This window comes from Nannobrachium achirus (genome assembly GCF_963921795.1).
Source record: "Nannobrachium achirus genome assembly, chromosome: 7".
Lineage (NCBI taxonomy): Eukaryota > Metazoa > Chordata > Actinopteri > Myctophiformes > Myctophidae > Nannobrachium > Nannobrachium achirus.
This window is the reverse complement of record NC_137816.1, coordinates 49640422-49655868: the sequence shown is the minus strand read 5'-3', so window position 1 is coordinate 49655868 and position 15447 is coordinate 49640422. Positions and strand designations below refer to the sequence as shown.

Sequence of the window (15447 nt, the reverse complement as noted above, 5' to 3'; positions counted from 1 at the left end):
CATGATACTGACCATAATACTAACATGATACTGACCATGATACTGGCATGATACTGACCATGATACTGACCATGATAATACCATGATACTGACCATGATACGGACATGATACTGAACATGATACGACATGATACTGACCATGATACTGACATGATACTGACCATGATACGACATGATACTGACCAAGTGACCATGATACTGACCATGATAATGTCCTCTGCAGGCAATTTGTTTCAGCCCTGGCAGACCTCCACGAGGCAGCACGACTTAGCCCATCAAACAGAGAGATCCAACGCCTTCTGGCACGTGTACAGGAGGAATGCCAACTACAACAGCGCAAGACTTCTGGCAAGAGCCAGGATTCACACTCCCACCACCATCAGCCCACCGACGGCGAGGCAGACCTTTACTCTCAGGGCAGCCCAGAAAGACAAAGTCCTGTTGATCAGTTTGACAATGAGAAGGAAGAACGGGAAGGAGAAGAATGCATTCTACAATGCGGGAGAAGCGCAGAATATTGGCCTCTGAATCCATATGCATCTAACAGGACTCTACCTGGAGATTTGGCTTTGGGTTTAGCAGATGAAGGACGGCCCTTACCTCCAGTGGAGCCCATAGCAAATCCACAGTTTGTGGACGTTCCTCCGACAAACAGGCCGACCCAGAACCAGGGCAGCAGGACCCAGCATCACTGCCACTCCCTGCATACAGGGGGCAGGATAGGCGGCAGGCCTCTCTCCCTCTGTGGCCCTTCTAGCCCTCTGCCAGGCAGACACATCTCCACCTCGCTGAAGCCCACCACTGCACTGGGCATCGACATCAGCCCCATACCAGTACCCAAAAAGGGCCACTCTGGACACAGCCCTACCGATCACTACCACCCCATCTCCCCCAGCAGCGCCTCTCCCCCTGGCCACGTCCAGCCCTATCAGGGCCGATCCGCCAGCTTCTCCAGGGGCTCCGACAGACTCTCTGCCCACTCTGCAGTCCTGGAGAGCCTGCCTCTTTCTCTAGGGTCTGGTGCAGATGTTAAGCGGGAGGGCGGGGGAGGCTCGGTGGGCACAGCGGGCTCAAGGGGGTCCACCTCCAGCCAGGCCTCCAGTGGGACTTTGTCCGACGGCGGGATCCAACAAGTCTCAGACGCCCTACGCCACGCCAGGAGTGGCGGCAGCTTCAAAGCCAAACCCGAGATAAAGCCCCGGCCCTTCATGGGGGTGACGGACAAGGCTGTCCGAGTCCAGGCTCAAACCTCCGGGCAAGGCAGGCAGGGACATTCCCCTGGTGGCGGCGGAGGGATGGACAATTTAAATATGTCTGTCATGGAATTCCAAGTGAACAATGAGTTCAAGCGGTCCTCGTACCACGAGGCCAACAGTCAACAGCATGACATTGAGTTTGGAGAACGTATCCAACAACGAGAGGCCAGGGCCATGTCGTCGACCCACCACCGCTTTCCTGGCGCGAGGAACAGGCCGTCCAGCCTTACGAGAGACAACCCAGCCCTTCACATGGCTCCCATTAAACCCAAGCGTTCCTTCATAGAGTCCAATGTCTGAATTAGGGATGGGACGATAATCATTATTATCATTTATCGTGATAAAAAAAAAATCACGATTATTTAAATTTTGCGTGAAATTATCCTCCGTTATGCCCTGGGATCAATTCACCTTTCATTTGCCAAGCTGCATATTCTGAACTATTTAAACCCTCTATAATTGGTAAAACGGACATGAAAATTTACCTTTTTTTCACTCTCTACCTAATCTCTTTGCCAAAAGATAGCCGATCTACAAACTCAACGCGACGCGTCTCGAGCTTGTAGATCTGCTATTTTTTGGCAAATGTTCCGCCCCAGGATAATGGATGTTGGAGATATTTTGATTATCGCAATATCGTAAATTTTTGGGTCACAATAATTGTGACATGATATTTTCATCATCGTCCCATTCCTAGTCTGAATATAGCTTTATTAATGCACAGATACAGGGTGTTCTTCTATTGAATTTGTGTGCCACCAACTGCTCTAAGGGAGATGTGAACATGACTCCTTATGTAGTTATGCTGTTACACTGCATTGACAAACAAAGAGTAGCGGCGTAGATTAAATTCAGCCTGCTGTGCTTTTGCTTGCATAATGTCTGCAACTGTTCTAGTAAGATATCTTGCATATTCAAGAAAACCTGGATTACTTTTAACAGGAGATTTAAAAAGAAAAAGTAGTATAGTAATTTAATCTTTAATTTATTCTAGAAAATACAAAACTCAACGATTTAAAGAGTTGCGCACAAATCCACAATGCTTTAGTTACATGATATGAGCATTTATATTGTCAAGTGACTATTCTCAATTATATTTATACAGTATATACAGACTATATATATTTCTCTGTTAAGTGTTAATCTTGTCAGTGTTACAGCCTTAAAAGGAATGAAATTGTACACTGGAGATTTTTCTTGGTACATTTGATAACAAGGCGCTGCAGAGACATTGCTGGATCTCTGTTGTAAACTATTTATAGAATTAATTACTCCAATCTACATGGTATTGTATTTATTTTTGCATAGCAGAGAACATGTTGATATGAAATATTTATTGGACTTAAAGTGAACGTTTACAAATGGAACAGTTAAGCTTAAACATGGTAGGATCCATGTTCTTATAGTACATGTAAATATTTGTCTTATGTAATATTCAGAGTCATAATATAAATTACAGACAATGTAACCACATTGCCATGTGGTATAATAAAACATTTATGAAGACTAATTCCTCTTCCTCTCTTCTCTCTAGACATTAACACAAAGTGTACAGTATATAGCTGCATCCAGGCCTGGAATCTTGTCATTTTAGGGGCAAGTCTTCAATCAATCAATCAATCAAAGGCCACTTGGTTTTTGGTGTTGTCCGTTTTTTGAGGGCACAAAGGCCAAATGCCAGGGCAGGAAGGCCATTAAATAAAACAAGATTTTAGTCCATTGAAAGAATTTGTTGAATGGGATAACCTAATCTGCAGTAAAATAGTTAATTGATAGGGGCACGGTGGCACAGTCAGTAGTGCTGTCGCCTCACAGCTAGAAGGTCCTGGGTTCGATTCCCGCCGGGGGACACTGTGGGTGCTGGGGGCGTGTTCCCTCCTCCGCGTCATCAGTGCCCACACCCTAGGTGGGGTTGGCAAAAGGGCCTTTCTGTGTGGAGTTTGCATGTTCTCCCCGTGTCTCCTAGGGTAGATACCCTCACAAAAACATGCAGTAATCCTGGTCTCTATAAAGCCTCCCCCTGGCCAGCCGGGGCGCCTGATGGAGGGGAATGGAACTGGTTGGAATAGCGTGTTCCTTCCACGCGCTACGTCCAACCGGGGAAGCTCCCTATGTCAGGTGATAAGAAGCGGCCTGCTCACTCCTCATGCATTGAAGGAAGCATGAGCTCAGTTCGGGGCCCTCCCCAGGTTGGCAGAGGGAGAGTAGAGCCCAGGATCACAGCTTAGGCAATTGGCACCGGGTGAAAAAATGGGTTACAAAAATCGTGGGATAAAATTAAAAAAAAAAAAAAAAAAAAAGTTAATTGATGGTATTTACAATCTATTCCATGCTGAGCCCTGCACCAATAAAAGTCACTGGATTGGTTTAAAGATGGGGACTTGGGGGAGTTAAGATTTCAGAATCTCAACAAAAAACTCTGGTGTCTACATGACAAGACAGAGACACCCGGTGTCCTACTGTCTACATATTGACAATAAAGATACAGAGGAGAAAGTGGTATAGTCAGCTGGGGCATTAAGGCCACTGTGGCTTCAGGTCATGCCATTGGTTTGAAGGGCACAAGGCCAAACTGAGGGGCAACAGCAGCCATGGCCTTCATGAAATTCCTGCCCTGGCTGCATCTATTCATTTACTGCACAAAGGATGGATGCATGGGTCAAGTTAATCAAAAGAACTAATGGTTATTCAAACAGTCACCATGAACTAATGAGGAGACATACTGTAACAGCACTGCTTGACACATATAATAATGATATGCTGCAAAAGACTGGCATGGTTCTAAAATATCACTCACAACACAGCATTAATCTCAACAAATGCAACTCCAGCAGGACAAAAGTGCAGACAGTGACAATATAGAGTTACTGTACTCTCCAGGGAACTTTCACACAATGCTACTACAGTACATCTACTGTACTTGGTGTGGTTCAATGAGTGCAGAGTCTGCAGACCTCCCACCTAGGCAGAGAAATGGAGATAACAGAATCAATAGGTTTCTTCCTCAGCACAGTATATTTAAAGTAAACTCATCCTTTACTTTTACAGTTTACAGTTTACAGTTTAGGCATTTAGCAGACGCTTTTAATCCAAAGCGACTTACAATAAGCAGATACAAAACATCACAAGATAATATGTCAGTACATCAACAGCAATATAACAAGTGCAAATGGATATCTATCTAGAAAAAAAACACAATAAAATCAAAGTTCTAAAAAAAAACTAAAAACAAATGCTAACTATCTTCATGTATGGTCATTGATTTTCTGTAGTGCTAAGGGTTTAGGTGGAGTCTGAAGAGGTGAGTCTTCAGTCCACGGCGAAAGCTAGCGAGTGAGTCCGTTGTTCTAAGTGCGACAGGGAGTTTATTCCACAACTTGGGGGCCAGGAGGGCAAACTGTCTCGGACGAGTGGATTTTTGCCCTGGAGTTCTTTTAAAGATACGTTGACCTCAACCAGACAAACAAACAAACAGATGAAGAGACGGTGGTGAAAACATGGGTAAGGAGCCATCTTACAGTGAGTGAACTGAATCAAAGTATACTGCAGATCACTGGTTCTCAGTTGCAGTACCCCCTTATACTGATTTCAGAAGCCTAGCACTCCCTTCCCCCGACTACAGCCTTTTTCTTACAAAATGTACATAAAAATCCCAGTTCCAATGCCAATATGTTCAAAATAAAATGGCGTAATGGCAAATAAACATTGCTTTCTATTCGATAATAGTTGTACTAGTCAAGGTATTGATGTAATTTGGTTTAACAATTTACAGATGAGAAGATTCACACAAAGACTGTCAATGTGTTGTCATTAGCCATAACAGTAAAACACATGCTGTAGATATCCATTACACCTGCACCTTTAAAACCCACACTAAGCCAAAGTAAAACTGCTAAGGTTCCCCTTTAAGCATTGGTTTCATTGTATTTATTTATTTATTTATTGTACAGATAATCACCCTGTAGACAATATGCCTTCCGGTTGGTTCCAGATTTCTAGCGGAAGTGCTGCGTTTAACGGACGTTACGTCATGCGGTGCGGGTCTGTTTACATTCCCTAGCGAAAAAACTAAAATAGATTGTAGCTCTTAACTCGCTCTTCATAGGAGCAACATTGCTTGAATCAATGTTTTTGTTTGTATATTGTTTATTGCGAGCGCAACCGACGGAGCAGGAGACGTAGACCAGATTTTTTCGTGCAGGGAATACGTTTGCACGAACACCGCAGTGTGAAAAAAATACAGCTTCCGGGAAAATTCAGCCCCACCTCCTAGAACAGTTTCTACCTTCTATTGTCACCAGGCTTTTCTCTTCGCAGATGAGTAAGCCTGGCTACGCGAGGCTAACAGATAATTGGATAGATAGTATTTGGAATTCTAATGGCTGGTCCTCCAGCGTCCAATGGCCATCTTCAGGGTGTGGTTTGGGGTGAGCAGGGTGGTCAGGAGAGGGAGGTTGGTCATGGGGCTGGAGCGGTTCTTGGTGTGGATCCAGCTCTCGATGGCTTCTCTCTCATAGGAATAACCATCTGTTTAGAGAACGTACACAGCATGTTCAAAGCAAAATGCACAGACCAACAAGTTTATAATCAACACGTATTTCAGACAATAGTGCTAGCTAGTCTTTATTATTATTATTTTTTTTTTAAATCAATCGCCTCCTCCCGTGCCCTCCAAATCTTTTTTTTAATTATTATTATTGATTATTTGGATCAACTTTTACACCCCCACGACATGCAAGAAAACTGTGGTCCTGTCTCACCGGCAGCTATGACTGGTTCTCTCATGAACTCTCTGGTGATGGGACACAGGAACTCATCAGGGATGCCTGAACACACCGATGCACCTTTCAACTCCTCCACCTTCCTCAGCACCTTGCTGCGTAGCCCCGATGACTCTACACACACGCACGCACGTGCACACACGTGCGCAAAGCAATCAGGGAACATGACAATGTTGAAATACATGTCATTGTTGTACAAAATACATTTTAGGCAATTAGCAGACACTTATTCAGAGAGACTAAGGGCCAATGCATACTCCACTTTCCACTTCTAGAGACGAATTAATTTCGGTTCGGCTCTGTCTAAACTACAATATGACGTCATTCAGAGGTTCGGGAGGGCGGGTGACTGAACCAAACGGAAATAAAAGTGGAGTATGCATCGGCCCTTAGAAAGTGCAATATTGTAATAAATGGCATTTACCAATGTCAGTTGAAGTAATCACTGTTTACTCAGAATAATTGTTAAACCAATATTATTTTAAGGTCTACTGCCGTTTTTAATCACAGAACCTGACTGCTGTAGAAACATGGCAATGGCAGTGTTTGCCACAGACACACAAATGCGTGCCGAGTTTCTTCTAGGCATGAAGTAAAAGCCAGTTTCAGTCTGAGGCAGACGAAACAAAACTTTAGTTTACTTCAAAGACATCGGCTACAAAACTGACAACTTCAGAAACAGCAGTGGGATGGCATGCTGTCACAAGTTCACAACAACCCCTACAATGCAACATCACTACTCTGATTGAACACTGGAATGAACAACAACCCCCACAATGCAACATCACTACTCTGATTGAACACAGGAATGAACAACAACCCCCACAATGCAACATCACTACTCTGATGAACACAAGGTAAATAGGAGGTAAAGACATCCACGCCCCTTTCGCTATCTCGCAATTCCAACCGGCAGATTCGTCGCACCATGGGTGCCAAACTGCAGCCGAAGTTTGGTGGAAGACTGTGGAGCAGCCTCCCCAGCAGCTCAGCACACTGAACTAAACATAATCAAGTCAATACTGGAGATGTGGCGTACGGCATGGATTTTTACACAGATAGGGCAATTCTATCAACCTAATATGCTGCATTTAAGGTCAGGAGAGTTTGGACAAGGCAATTTTCTCAAACGCTGCCTTCAGGTATGGCATGGAAAGAGGGGCATTTGCATTTCTTTCACCATAGTAAAAACTGCATTCATGGTCTGGAGAGGGCACTTTTTACAGACGGATAAAAGGGCAGGGGCTCAAGCCCCCTTTGATGTCTATGTGTGTTGTGTGTACGTGCCTGTGACAGTGTGATGAAAATGACAGCACGGCACGACAACACAACTGCTGGCAACTACTAGCCAGCTGTCTTCAACAAAATGTTTTAGGCAAGAATCTTACATCTGAGAAGATAATAAAGTTTCCCCTAAAGTTTAAACCTATTTCAGTCTGACAGAATTATCAACAAATGCCCGATAATACCATTTGCAAAGCCATATTATGTGTTACGGAAAATACCATTTTGGTACTGGGTTACATAACAGATACAGTAGTTTGCACTCTTAAAGCAGATTAAAGTCAGTAATGCTGAAACTTGAAAGCTTAATGCCATTATAGTAAAGCCTAATATTATGTAATCTTACAGACTAAAGGGCCATCAACACCAAGCACTATAACTATACTATATGATTCACCTTCATTATACTTGTGGTACTGTGGACTGTGGATAATATTTAAAACAATATCTTTAGAGTTAGAGTTATAGTGCTTGGTGTGACTGTGGACAGCCCATTAAAACAGCATTCCTTCACTTCAACCGTTCCTTCATTTTCTCAGCCATAACCTTCAGTCAACTAAAGTAAGATCCCCACCCTAGTACAAATCATATATTTTGCACAAACCATAACTCTGTTCCTGAGCCAGGATTAGTGTGCCTAAAGTATAACAATGTGTTCACATGACTAATACTGCATTACAGGCAATGGAATAGAAAATAATAGAATAGAGTAGACTTTATTCGCCATTTGCACAAGTGCATAGGAATCCTACGATATATCCTACCAATGTGGATTTACTCACACGTTCCTCCACGGTCTTCAGACTTCGACCCATAGGGAGCGAGTATGAGAAATCAGAAAATGACCGGGCCAATCGGTGACTCAACTGTACAGTGAAACGCAGTTGGCCTGGTCTTTTTCTGATACCTTGGAGGAAGTGGAACGTGTGAGTGAATCCACGTTATCAGTCTGACTAATGCCAGGCTAACTCTTTAAAAAAGGTAAATAGAATAAATACGTACTTCATAGTCTAACTAAAAACTAGAACTGCACTCTGTCGAGGTGTCAACTTGCGCCTCACGCTCAAGCAGGCCACAAATGGCTGACTTGTGCGCAAGCAGACCACGCCACGAGGTGTGCGCTGCTGCCCTCATGTGCCTAATATCTTCGCCCGTTAATGAAGATATTACCACGAGCTCTCTTATATATCAAACTCTGCTGACATCATCACCAGTCACCTACATACAGTACATATTACCAAACCGAAAACAGTATTTGCACGCTCTGCTTGCGCAAGTAATAATAGTGCAATTCATCTGTCATGATTCAGTTGATCCGTTATGATTCCTCACCTATGTGCAGCTCTGAGGCCAACGTGTCTTTGCTCAGACAGAGCAGTTCCGTTCCGTCTATGTTGTTTCTTTGGAATGTGTCCACCAGTTCCTTCAGGCCCTCCTCTACTAACCAGGCTGAAACGTCCTCCTCTGACCAGTCACTGACCAACAGCTTGGACCGCCCTGATGGAGTTCTCCCTGTCGCCAAGAGACACACGGGAAACCACACATCTGTCAGCAAAAATCTCTCTGTATTTCTTTGTCTGTGACAGTGTTGTGCAAAAGTAGTGAGAATAGCTTATCACACCGCATCACATCATGACAGTGATGCTTGTAGATTGGCTATTTTCGTTCTTTTTGAAGAATTCTCAACATTTCTGGACATTTTCACCTAATGACATGACCAAATCGGGAGACCAGATTGAGTGGTTAAGTCAGTATGTGGGTGTGATAACTTTTTAAAGAGCTTGTGACAACATAATAACTACATTGGAACAGTTTATTTTTCTCTCCATTTCCTGAAAGGTAACGGTTTAGCACATACAAGGTTTCCATCCCTACAACAACATTTTATTCATGTCTAAATCAAAAAAGAAGAAAGACAAACTGCCTTCATGCAAGGGGAATTTTGGAATCTTGCCAATTGGGTTAACATTTACTGACGCTGATATATGACTTTCTAACATGGGTTTCATCAAGTGGGACGTAAGGTCAACACACTACAGACGGAAATAACCGTTAAATCGTGGACAAAATTATGTCTTTATATCTGACAAAAAAATTAAGTGTGTATTTCTCCTGCTATTGGTACATATAGTGCAGTATGATAAAGAATGTAGACGCTTCCTACCTTCACTTGAGATAAACGTTCCTTCCTCTGTAAAAAGAGAAATAGGCAGATTTGAAAATGACAGATAAAGAAGATGAAGAAAATGTATTGTCCATTAAATTTAACATAAAATGGAAATTTGTCTTTGGCACACAGCCAGTCAGTATACAACAGTAAAAACACCATTACATAGAATACACAAATTCATTAAAACACTATGAAATGCATTCCCATAACGCTGCAGCAGTGATCAATGGCTGTAGGGATTATACCCTTCGGGCTCTAATACCAGTTTCTCTCCGAATTTACACTGCCCCTGAAATCTAGCCTGAATCAGATCTGAGTCACATCAAAAGTGGAATCCGATTTTTTTAAATAGTCTAAATCCAGACAGGTCACATGCAGGTCACATGAAATCCGATTTTGAAAAAAACACATCCAGAGGCGGATCTGAGGACATCTGTCTCAGTCTGAAAGCAGTAACCACATCCACTCCATTGAACTATACGCAAGTCACATGCAACTCACATCGAACTGTCCAAACGTCACTTGCTGTGCGACCCGCGCACGGAGCTCCAATATATGACGTCATTACAGAGCGGGAGTATTTACTATTTGATTACAGCGCACTGAGCAAATGAGAAAAACAAGAGAGAAGAGAGAAAACAGGTGAACTAAATAGATAAAACCAGAGAGAAGAGCGAAACAGAAGAATAAAGAAAAGAAGAGAGAAAAACAATATTGTAACGTGTGTTTACTATGGTCTATTATGTCGCATTTCCTGAACGTAATCAACTAGTGTCAACGTAGTGACATAACGTCATGACGCCGACGTCGTTACCACGGTAACCAAAGCAGATATGTCCCCGCAGGGTAGCTTTGGGCTGACGCTGTTAAAATCAGTCAGAACGCACAGATCAGATCTGGTCACTTGCAAATGCAGTGTGAAAAGTCGGGCCAAAAGATCAGATTTGAGAACCAAATCGGATTTTTGACTGCAGTGTAAATCCGGCCTAAGGAACCTGCTCATTCTTTGGGTTTTCAAACCCTGCTCCCTTGTGGCCCCCCGGGGTTCCTCTGCATGCATTACATCCTCTCAGTGAAACTCATGGATATCTGCTTAGAAGAAGCGTCTGGTGTTTATGGGAGGAGACATGTGGTTGTCTACACATCCTCCCAAGACCAAACAGAAGACTACAAACATGAGAGGAACTGAAACAACTAAAACTGGTGACAAAATGAAAACAAATAAAACAAACAAACTAAACAGGAGAGACGCCCATTATTTCCTGTATTAACGACATCAGATGCAGATAAAAGAGAAAACTCACCACCAGGTAATACCTTGCCCTTCCCTTCTTTCCCACAGACAAGATGAAGAAGGCAGACAAAAAGAAAAACACATTATAAAACTACACACCAAATATAGCTGGTACAGGAGTTCAACTTTATGAAGGCCGAGCTACCGTATGTGTGTGTGTGTGTGTGTGTGTGTGTGTGTGTGTGTGTGTGTGTGTGTGTGTGTGTGTGTGTGTGTGTGTATGTATGCGCGTGTGCGTGCGTGTGTCCTCACCACAGCCATTGCAGCCATCCTCCAGCCTCCAGATGTTGACGGTCTTGTCCATGGATCCAGTAGCGATCAGCGCCGACGTAGGAGAGAAGGCGCATGCCGTCACGTACCTGCGGCGACACCAGGAACCGTTGTCACTTCAACAGCAATGATTTCTAATACAGATGATTACATTTGCACATCAATGCTGTTGATAAGACACGTCTACTATCGGTCATGCTTTCATTTATGAAAATCTTTTCAAAATATAATAAGATAAGAGAGATTTTGTGTTGTCATCATAACAATGGATCTTATTTACCTTTCGTGTTCGTTCAATGTGTGAAGCACGACAGCATTGTCCTGAAAACGTAATGTTGAAGTCCAGTGAGAACTAAAGGCAAGCCTGTTTATTTATATTATAGTTTACAGACCACACAAATAACTTACTCATTTACTTGTAAACCATTTCCAGGTCAGAAAATAGAGAAGAAATTAAGGTACTTACAGCGTCATAGATTTTCACAGTTTTATCCACAGAGCTGAAAATAAAGAAATTAAAGGTTTGATTTGAAAACAAATGTCTCCACGGTTCCAATCTGTTCCAGCTACATGTACAGTACAGTACAGTATTTTACTGAAAAATAATGTTTGCCAGGTTAACTCTGTGGGTAAAAATGGATTCTCAGTTAAATTGAAACCCAGGATCTTGCACAAACACTTGACTTACAGTACACTTGAAATGAAAGGTGAACCCAAAATAATGGGTGAGGTCTCCCCCTTGTGGTTGACTGCAGTACTGAATATTCACATTTCAGTAAGGAGCATAATTTTTGGAGGATGTCTTTGGAAGGTCACTTGAAAAACAAGATTATCCCGGAGGCCTTTCTGCACGGTGGAGACTGAAAAGACCCAAGATGAATGCCACCCATTTTAAAATGTCTTACCCTGACACAAGCAGCCGTCCATCTGAGGAGAAGGCACAGGAAAGGACAGGAGCTGTCTGGCTGGTTATAGTATGTAGGAGCTTCATCTTACAGCCTGGAAGGAAAACCTTTATGTTACTGTTGTGGTACATGAATAGTTGACATAATTAATGATGATGATGAGAAACAGAGATGAGAAGGATGATTAAAAAGACTTTTCATAATGAGCGAGAAAGATGATGAGAGAAAGAAGATAATTTGAGAGAGGGGGGGGGGGGTAATGGTAATAGATGAGAAATAGGATGTGATGGGAGACAGAGATAATAATGATAGAGAGAGGATGACATAGAGACCTCTCCCTGTACCAGAGTCAGTTTTATTTATGGCCCAGATCTTCAGTTGGCTGTCCTGTCCACAGGATGCTAGATGAAACTGCACCACTTCACCACCTGAAATGTAATAACATGTTCAATAAAAAAATACCGTATTTCTTCCATAATAATTACTAGTTATTCTCAATCTTTTAGGGGCAATAATCAGTACTAGTTAAAAGAACAAGGTGATGGGCACATCCTTTCCAAGTGCTGGTGCTGGGCTCAGGTCGACATAAGATTAAAAAGGAATAGAACCTGATGAAGGCCAGCTGATGGTCGAAACGTCGTCAAACTTTATGTTTTAACTTAATAAACACTGTGGAACATCAGCTGTTGTGTGGACTTCTATTCCTTTTTCATCAATAATCAGTACCGACATAAGACTGATATTAAAAGAATCCATATCAATATGGGTTTGACTCCCAATAGCTCCATTAGTGTGGTTAGTCCTCTGGTGTTGTGGATTCAAGTCCTAAAATCCACATTTATGTGTGTGGGTTCAAGTTCCATAACTGTTGGTTAGAGTCCCATTTACTGCCAGTAGGTTTCAGTCCCCCTGGTTGTGTGGGTTTCAGTCCCATCTCTTCATTTCTCTTAATGCCTTTACATGTTTTATGCATTATTTAAAAGGACTTGAAATTGTCATCCTAATCCTTGCAATGTCATCGCTATCATTATAAAGTCATGTTGCTTCTCACCACTGAAGATTTTGGGAGCAAATGTACAGCAGGTGACTCCCAGGTCATGGGCATTCTTCTCTGCATGAAGCTGGTTCATTCCGAGGTCCCACAGACGGAGGTCCCCGTATGTGGACCCAGTCATGAACAGCTGTCCACAGGGACTGAAGGAACAGGCTGCCATCGTAGTGTCAGCCACTGCCGCAGTCCTTCAGACACACAACAAACCAACAATACAGTTCATGGGATGTTAACCACTTTCAACCTGCATCCCTATGTATTTTGGGAATGTCATATAGGCAAATATTTAAAGAAGAAGTAGAGAAAAAAAATCTACATTTTCAGAACTTTGAAGCATGTTTTACTGACTAGCCCAGGGTTTTTTAGCCCAAGGACCCCTTAGCTGAGAGGGAGATGAAGCAGGGACCCCCACAACCTCTTCATAATGTAGATTCCATATCGTTTCATTGTTTGACAGCACAATCATCAGTGTATTTTGGAATCATGTGAATTTGTGTTTTCAGATATTTAACCACTTGAACCGTCAATACTTAAAAAACTCTTGTAGACGCTTGTAGATCTGCTATTTTGGGCTAAAGTATGGCTAAGAATATGGACGCTATAAGGGTTCAAGTGGTTCATATAAAAAAGGAGGAAAAAAGGTTTCTATCACACAAAGATTTGGAGGACCCCCTGTAGTAACTCTGAGGACCCCCCCTGGACTAGCCTATGGCAAAACTAAAGCTCAGTGGTTCTTACCGCCGAAGGAACCTTCTCTGGGTTCCTTCGGGGGGTTCCAAATGGACCCTTGCAGGTTTGTAACTCTGAGTCAGTTATGGGTCTGGTTTGAGAACCACTGCTGTAGCTCATGGCGTTAAATGGTTTGAATGCAATTCCAGCCTTATTCCTTCACCTGAGCAGCCTTCTAGATGTGAAATCCCATAAAGCCAAGGAGCCGTCCGATGCACCAGAGACCAGGTGCTTGGAGTCAGGCGAGAAGGCACAGATCCTCACGGGACTTCGTCCAGGGTGCTCTAGGACATGTTCTATCTCTCCAGTAGCCGTCGACCAGATGACCATGGTTGCGTCCGTCGAACAGGAGGCAAGATACTGACCACAAGCGCTGAAGCAACAGCAATGAACGCCATAGCCATGCCCCGATAGTGGTGAGTAGGGCAATTCTGAAAAGTCATCCGTCTTATACACTCTGAGGGTTTTGTCTCCAGAACAGGTGGCCAACAGCGTTGCAGAGAAAGTACACCAGTTGACATCACCACGGTGGTCTTTCAAAGTGCAAATCAGAGACACCATTTGGAACAGTAGATCCTGTAGATCAAATGAGATCAAAATCAAAATGAAAATAATTTTCTTTATTTGCCCCAACAGCTACGTGGCTCATTCAGTAAGATTATCTTCGTAAGGCTGCCATTAACGCTATAGGCGTGGTTTACTGGTGTCACTGAAAAATTGACAATTTTTTCCCCATAGAGATTTACACAAAAATTTATATCAATTATTTTAGGACTAGAATCAAGCCATCCATGATGCTGGTGAATCATGACCATAAAACCTTTGATTATGTAACTGAAAACCGCTAAAGAAAGGGTAGAATCACAGAATCAGAAAAGATAATTTGTTGGCATAGCAAAATGAACAATACATGTCTATAACATTATCAGCTGAGGTAACTAACTGAATTGAATTTCAACAGAATCAGAATTGCTGTGATATTACAAACATTTTATGTATGAAGTGTATGTAATAATATTACATACATTTCATACATGAAATAGAATATAGAATGGTTGTGGACAGAACCATTCTATTAACTGCAGCTGTAACAGTCAGAGTTGTCAAGAGGTTATTTACTTTCGATAAATGAAACTATTCTCGTATATAAATATATAGGACTGTGTGTCAAGTAGACATTGTTGGCTAAGAAACTGTGAAATATGACAGCGTAATAACCGGTAAATATAACGTAATAATAATAATAACCTTGTTAATGCTGTTATCTTGTTGCGTCTTCTGTTTACTTCCGTGGTGTCAGCCAGCTCGATCAGCTGACCATGATGACGTCACGTAGAGTAGAGCACCAGTTGAGTTTATTTCCTCTGTGAGGTGTTGTGTGAGGTGGTCAGGTGTTTTTGTAAAAATAGAAAATAAATTAAAAAGGTTATCGAAAAAACACGGCCTGCTCACATAATAGGAGGGTATTATGAGTCACCAGGAAAAATAATGGGTGTTTTTAATGAATCTATCATAGTTAAAATGGAGTTTGTGTATGGGCAGGCGACCACATCTCCATTCAGACACATTGCCATTCAGAAGATTGACTTCCATTATTCTAAATGGAGGTGTCACCTAAACCTAACCTTAACCCTAACCTCAGTGGGGGTATTTCTGAATGGGGATATTTCTAAGTGGGGGTGTTTCTGAATGGAGCCCCCAGGTCCA

At 42.5% G+C, this 15447-nt stretch overlaps 2 protein-coding genes across 5 annotated transcripts in view; one reads left to right on the top strand and one right to left on the bottom strand.

Moving 5' to 3' along the window:
* The window catches only part of LOC308288818 (protein TANC1-like), a gene marked incomplete at both ends in the record, with an annotated part of 72126 nt that extends 70570 nt beyond the window's left edge, over positions 1-1556 (top strand). The window contains one exon of the mRNA XM_080730295.1: positions 224-1556. Coding sequence (XP_080586421.1) covers positions 224-1556 — 1333 coding nt within the window. The remainder of the gene's footprint in view (positions 1-223) is intronic.
* Positions 1557-3577: 2021 nt separating this feature from the next.
* Positions 3578-15083, bottom strand: wdsub1 (WD repeat, sterile alpha motif and U-box domain containing 1). 4 transcript variants are annotated; one of them, XM_080729566.1, is made up of 13 exons: positions 14989-15083; positions 13904-14316; positions 13012-13199; positions 12293-12388; positions 11961-12054; positions 11522-11555; positions 11336-11376; positions 11038-11144; positions 10796-10822; positions 9486-9512; positions 8654-8833; positions 6017-6151; positions 3578-5783 (listed from the first exon to the last, which is right to left on the bottom strand). In XM_080729566.1, exons 2-13 carry the CDS (start codon positions 14299-14301, stop codon positions 5632-5634), a joined length of 1479 nt encoding a protein of 492 aa, XP_080585692.1. In that variant the 5' UTR covers positions 14302-14316; positions 14989-15083; the 3' UTR covers positions 3578-5631. The 4 variants fall into 4 exon arrangements, with proteins under 4 accessions (XP_080585692.1, XP_080585693.1, XP_080585694.1 ...); XM_080729567.1 differs by having other exon boundaries at positions 10796-10819; XM_080729568.1 differs by having other exon boundaries at positions 12305-12388.
* Positions 15084-15447: the final 364 nt, after the last annotated feature.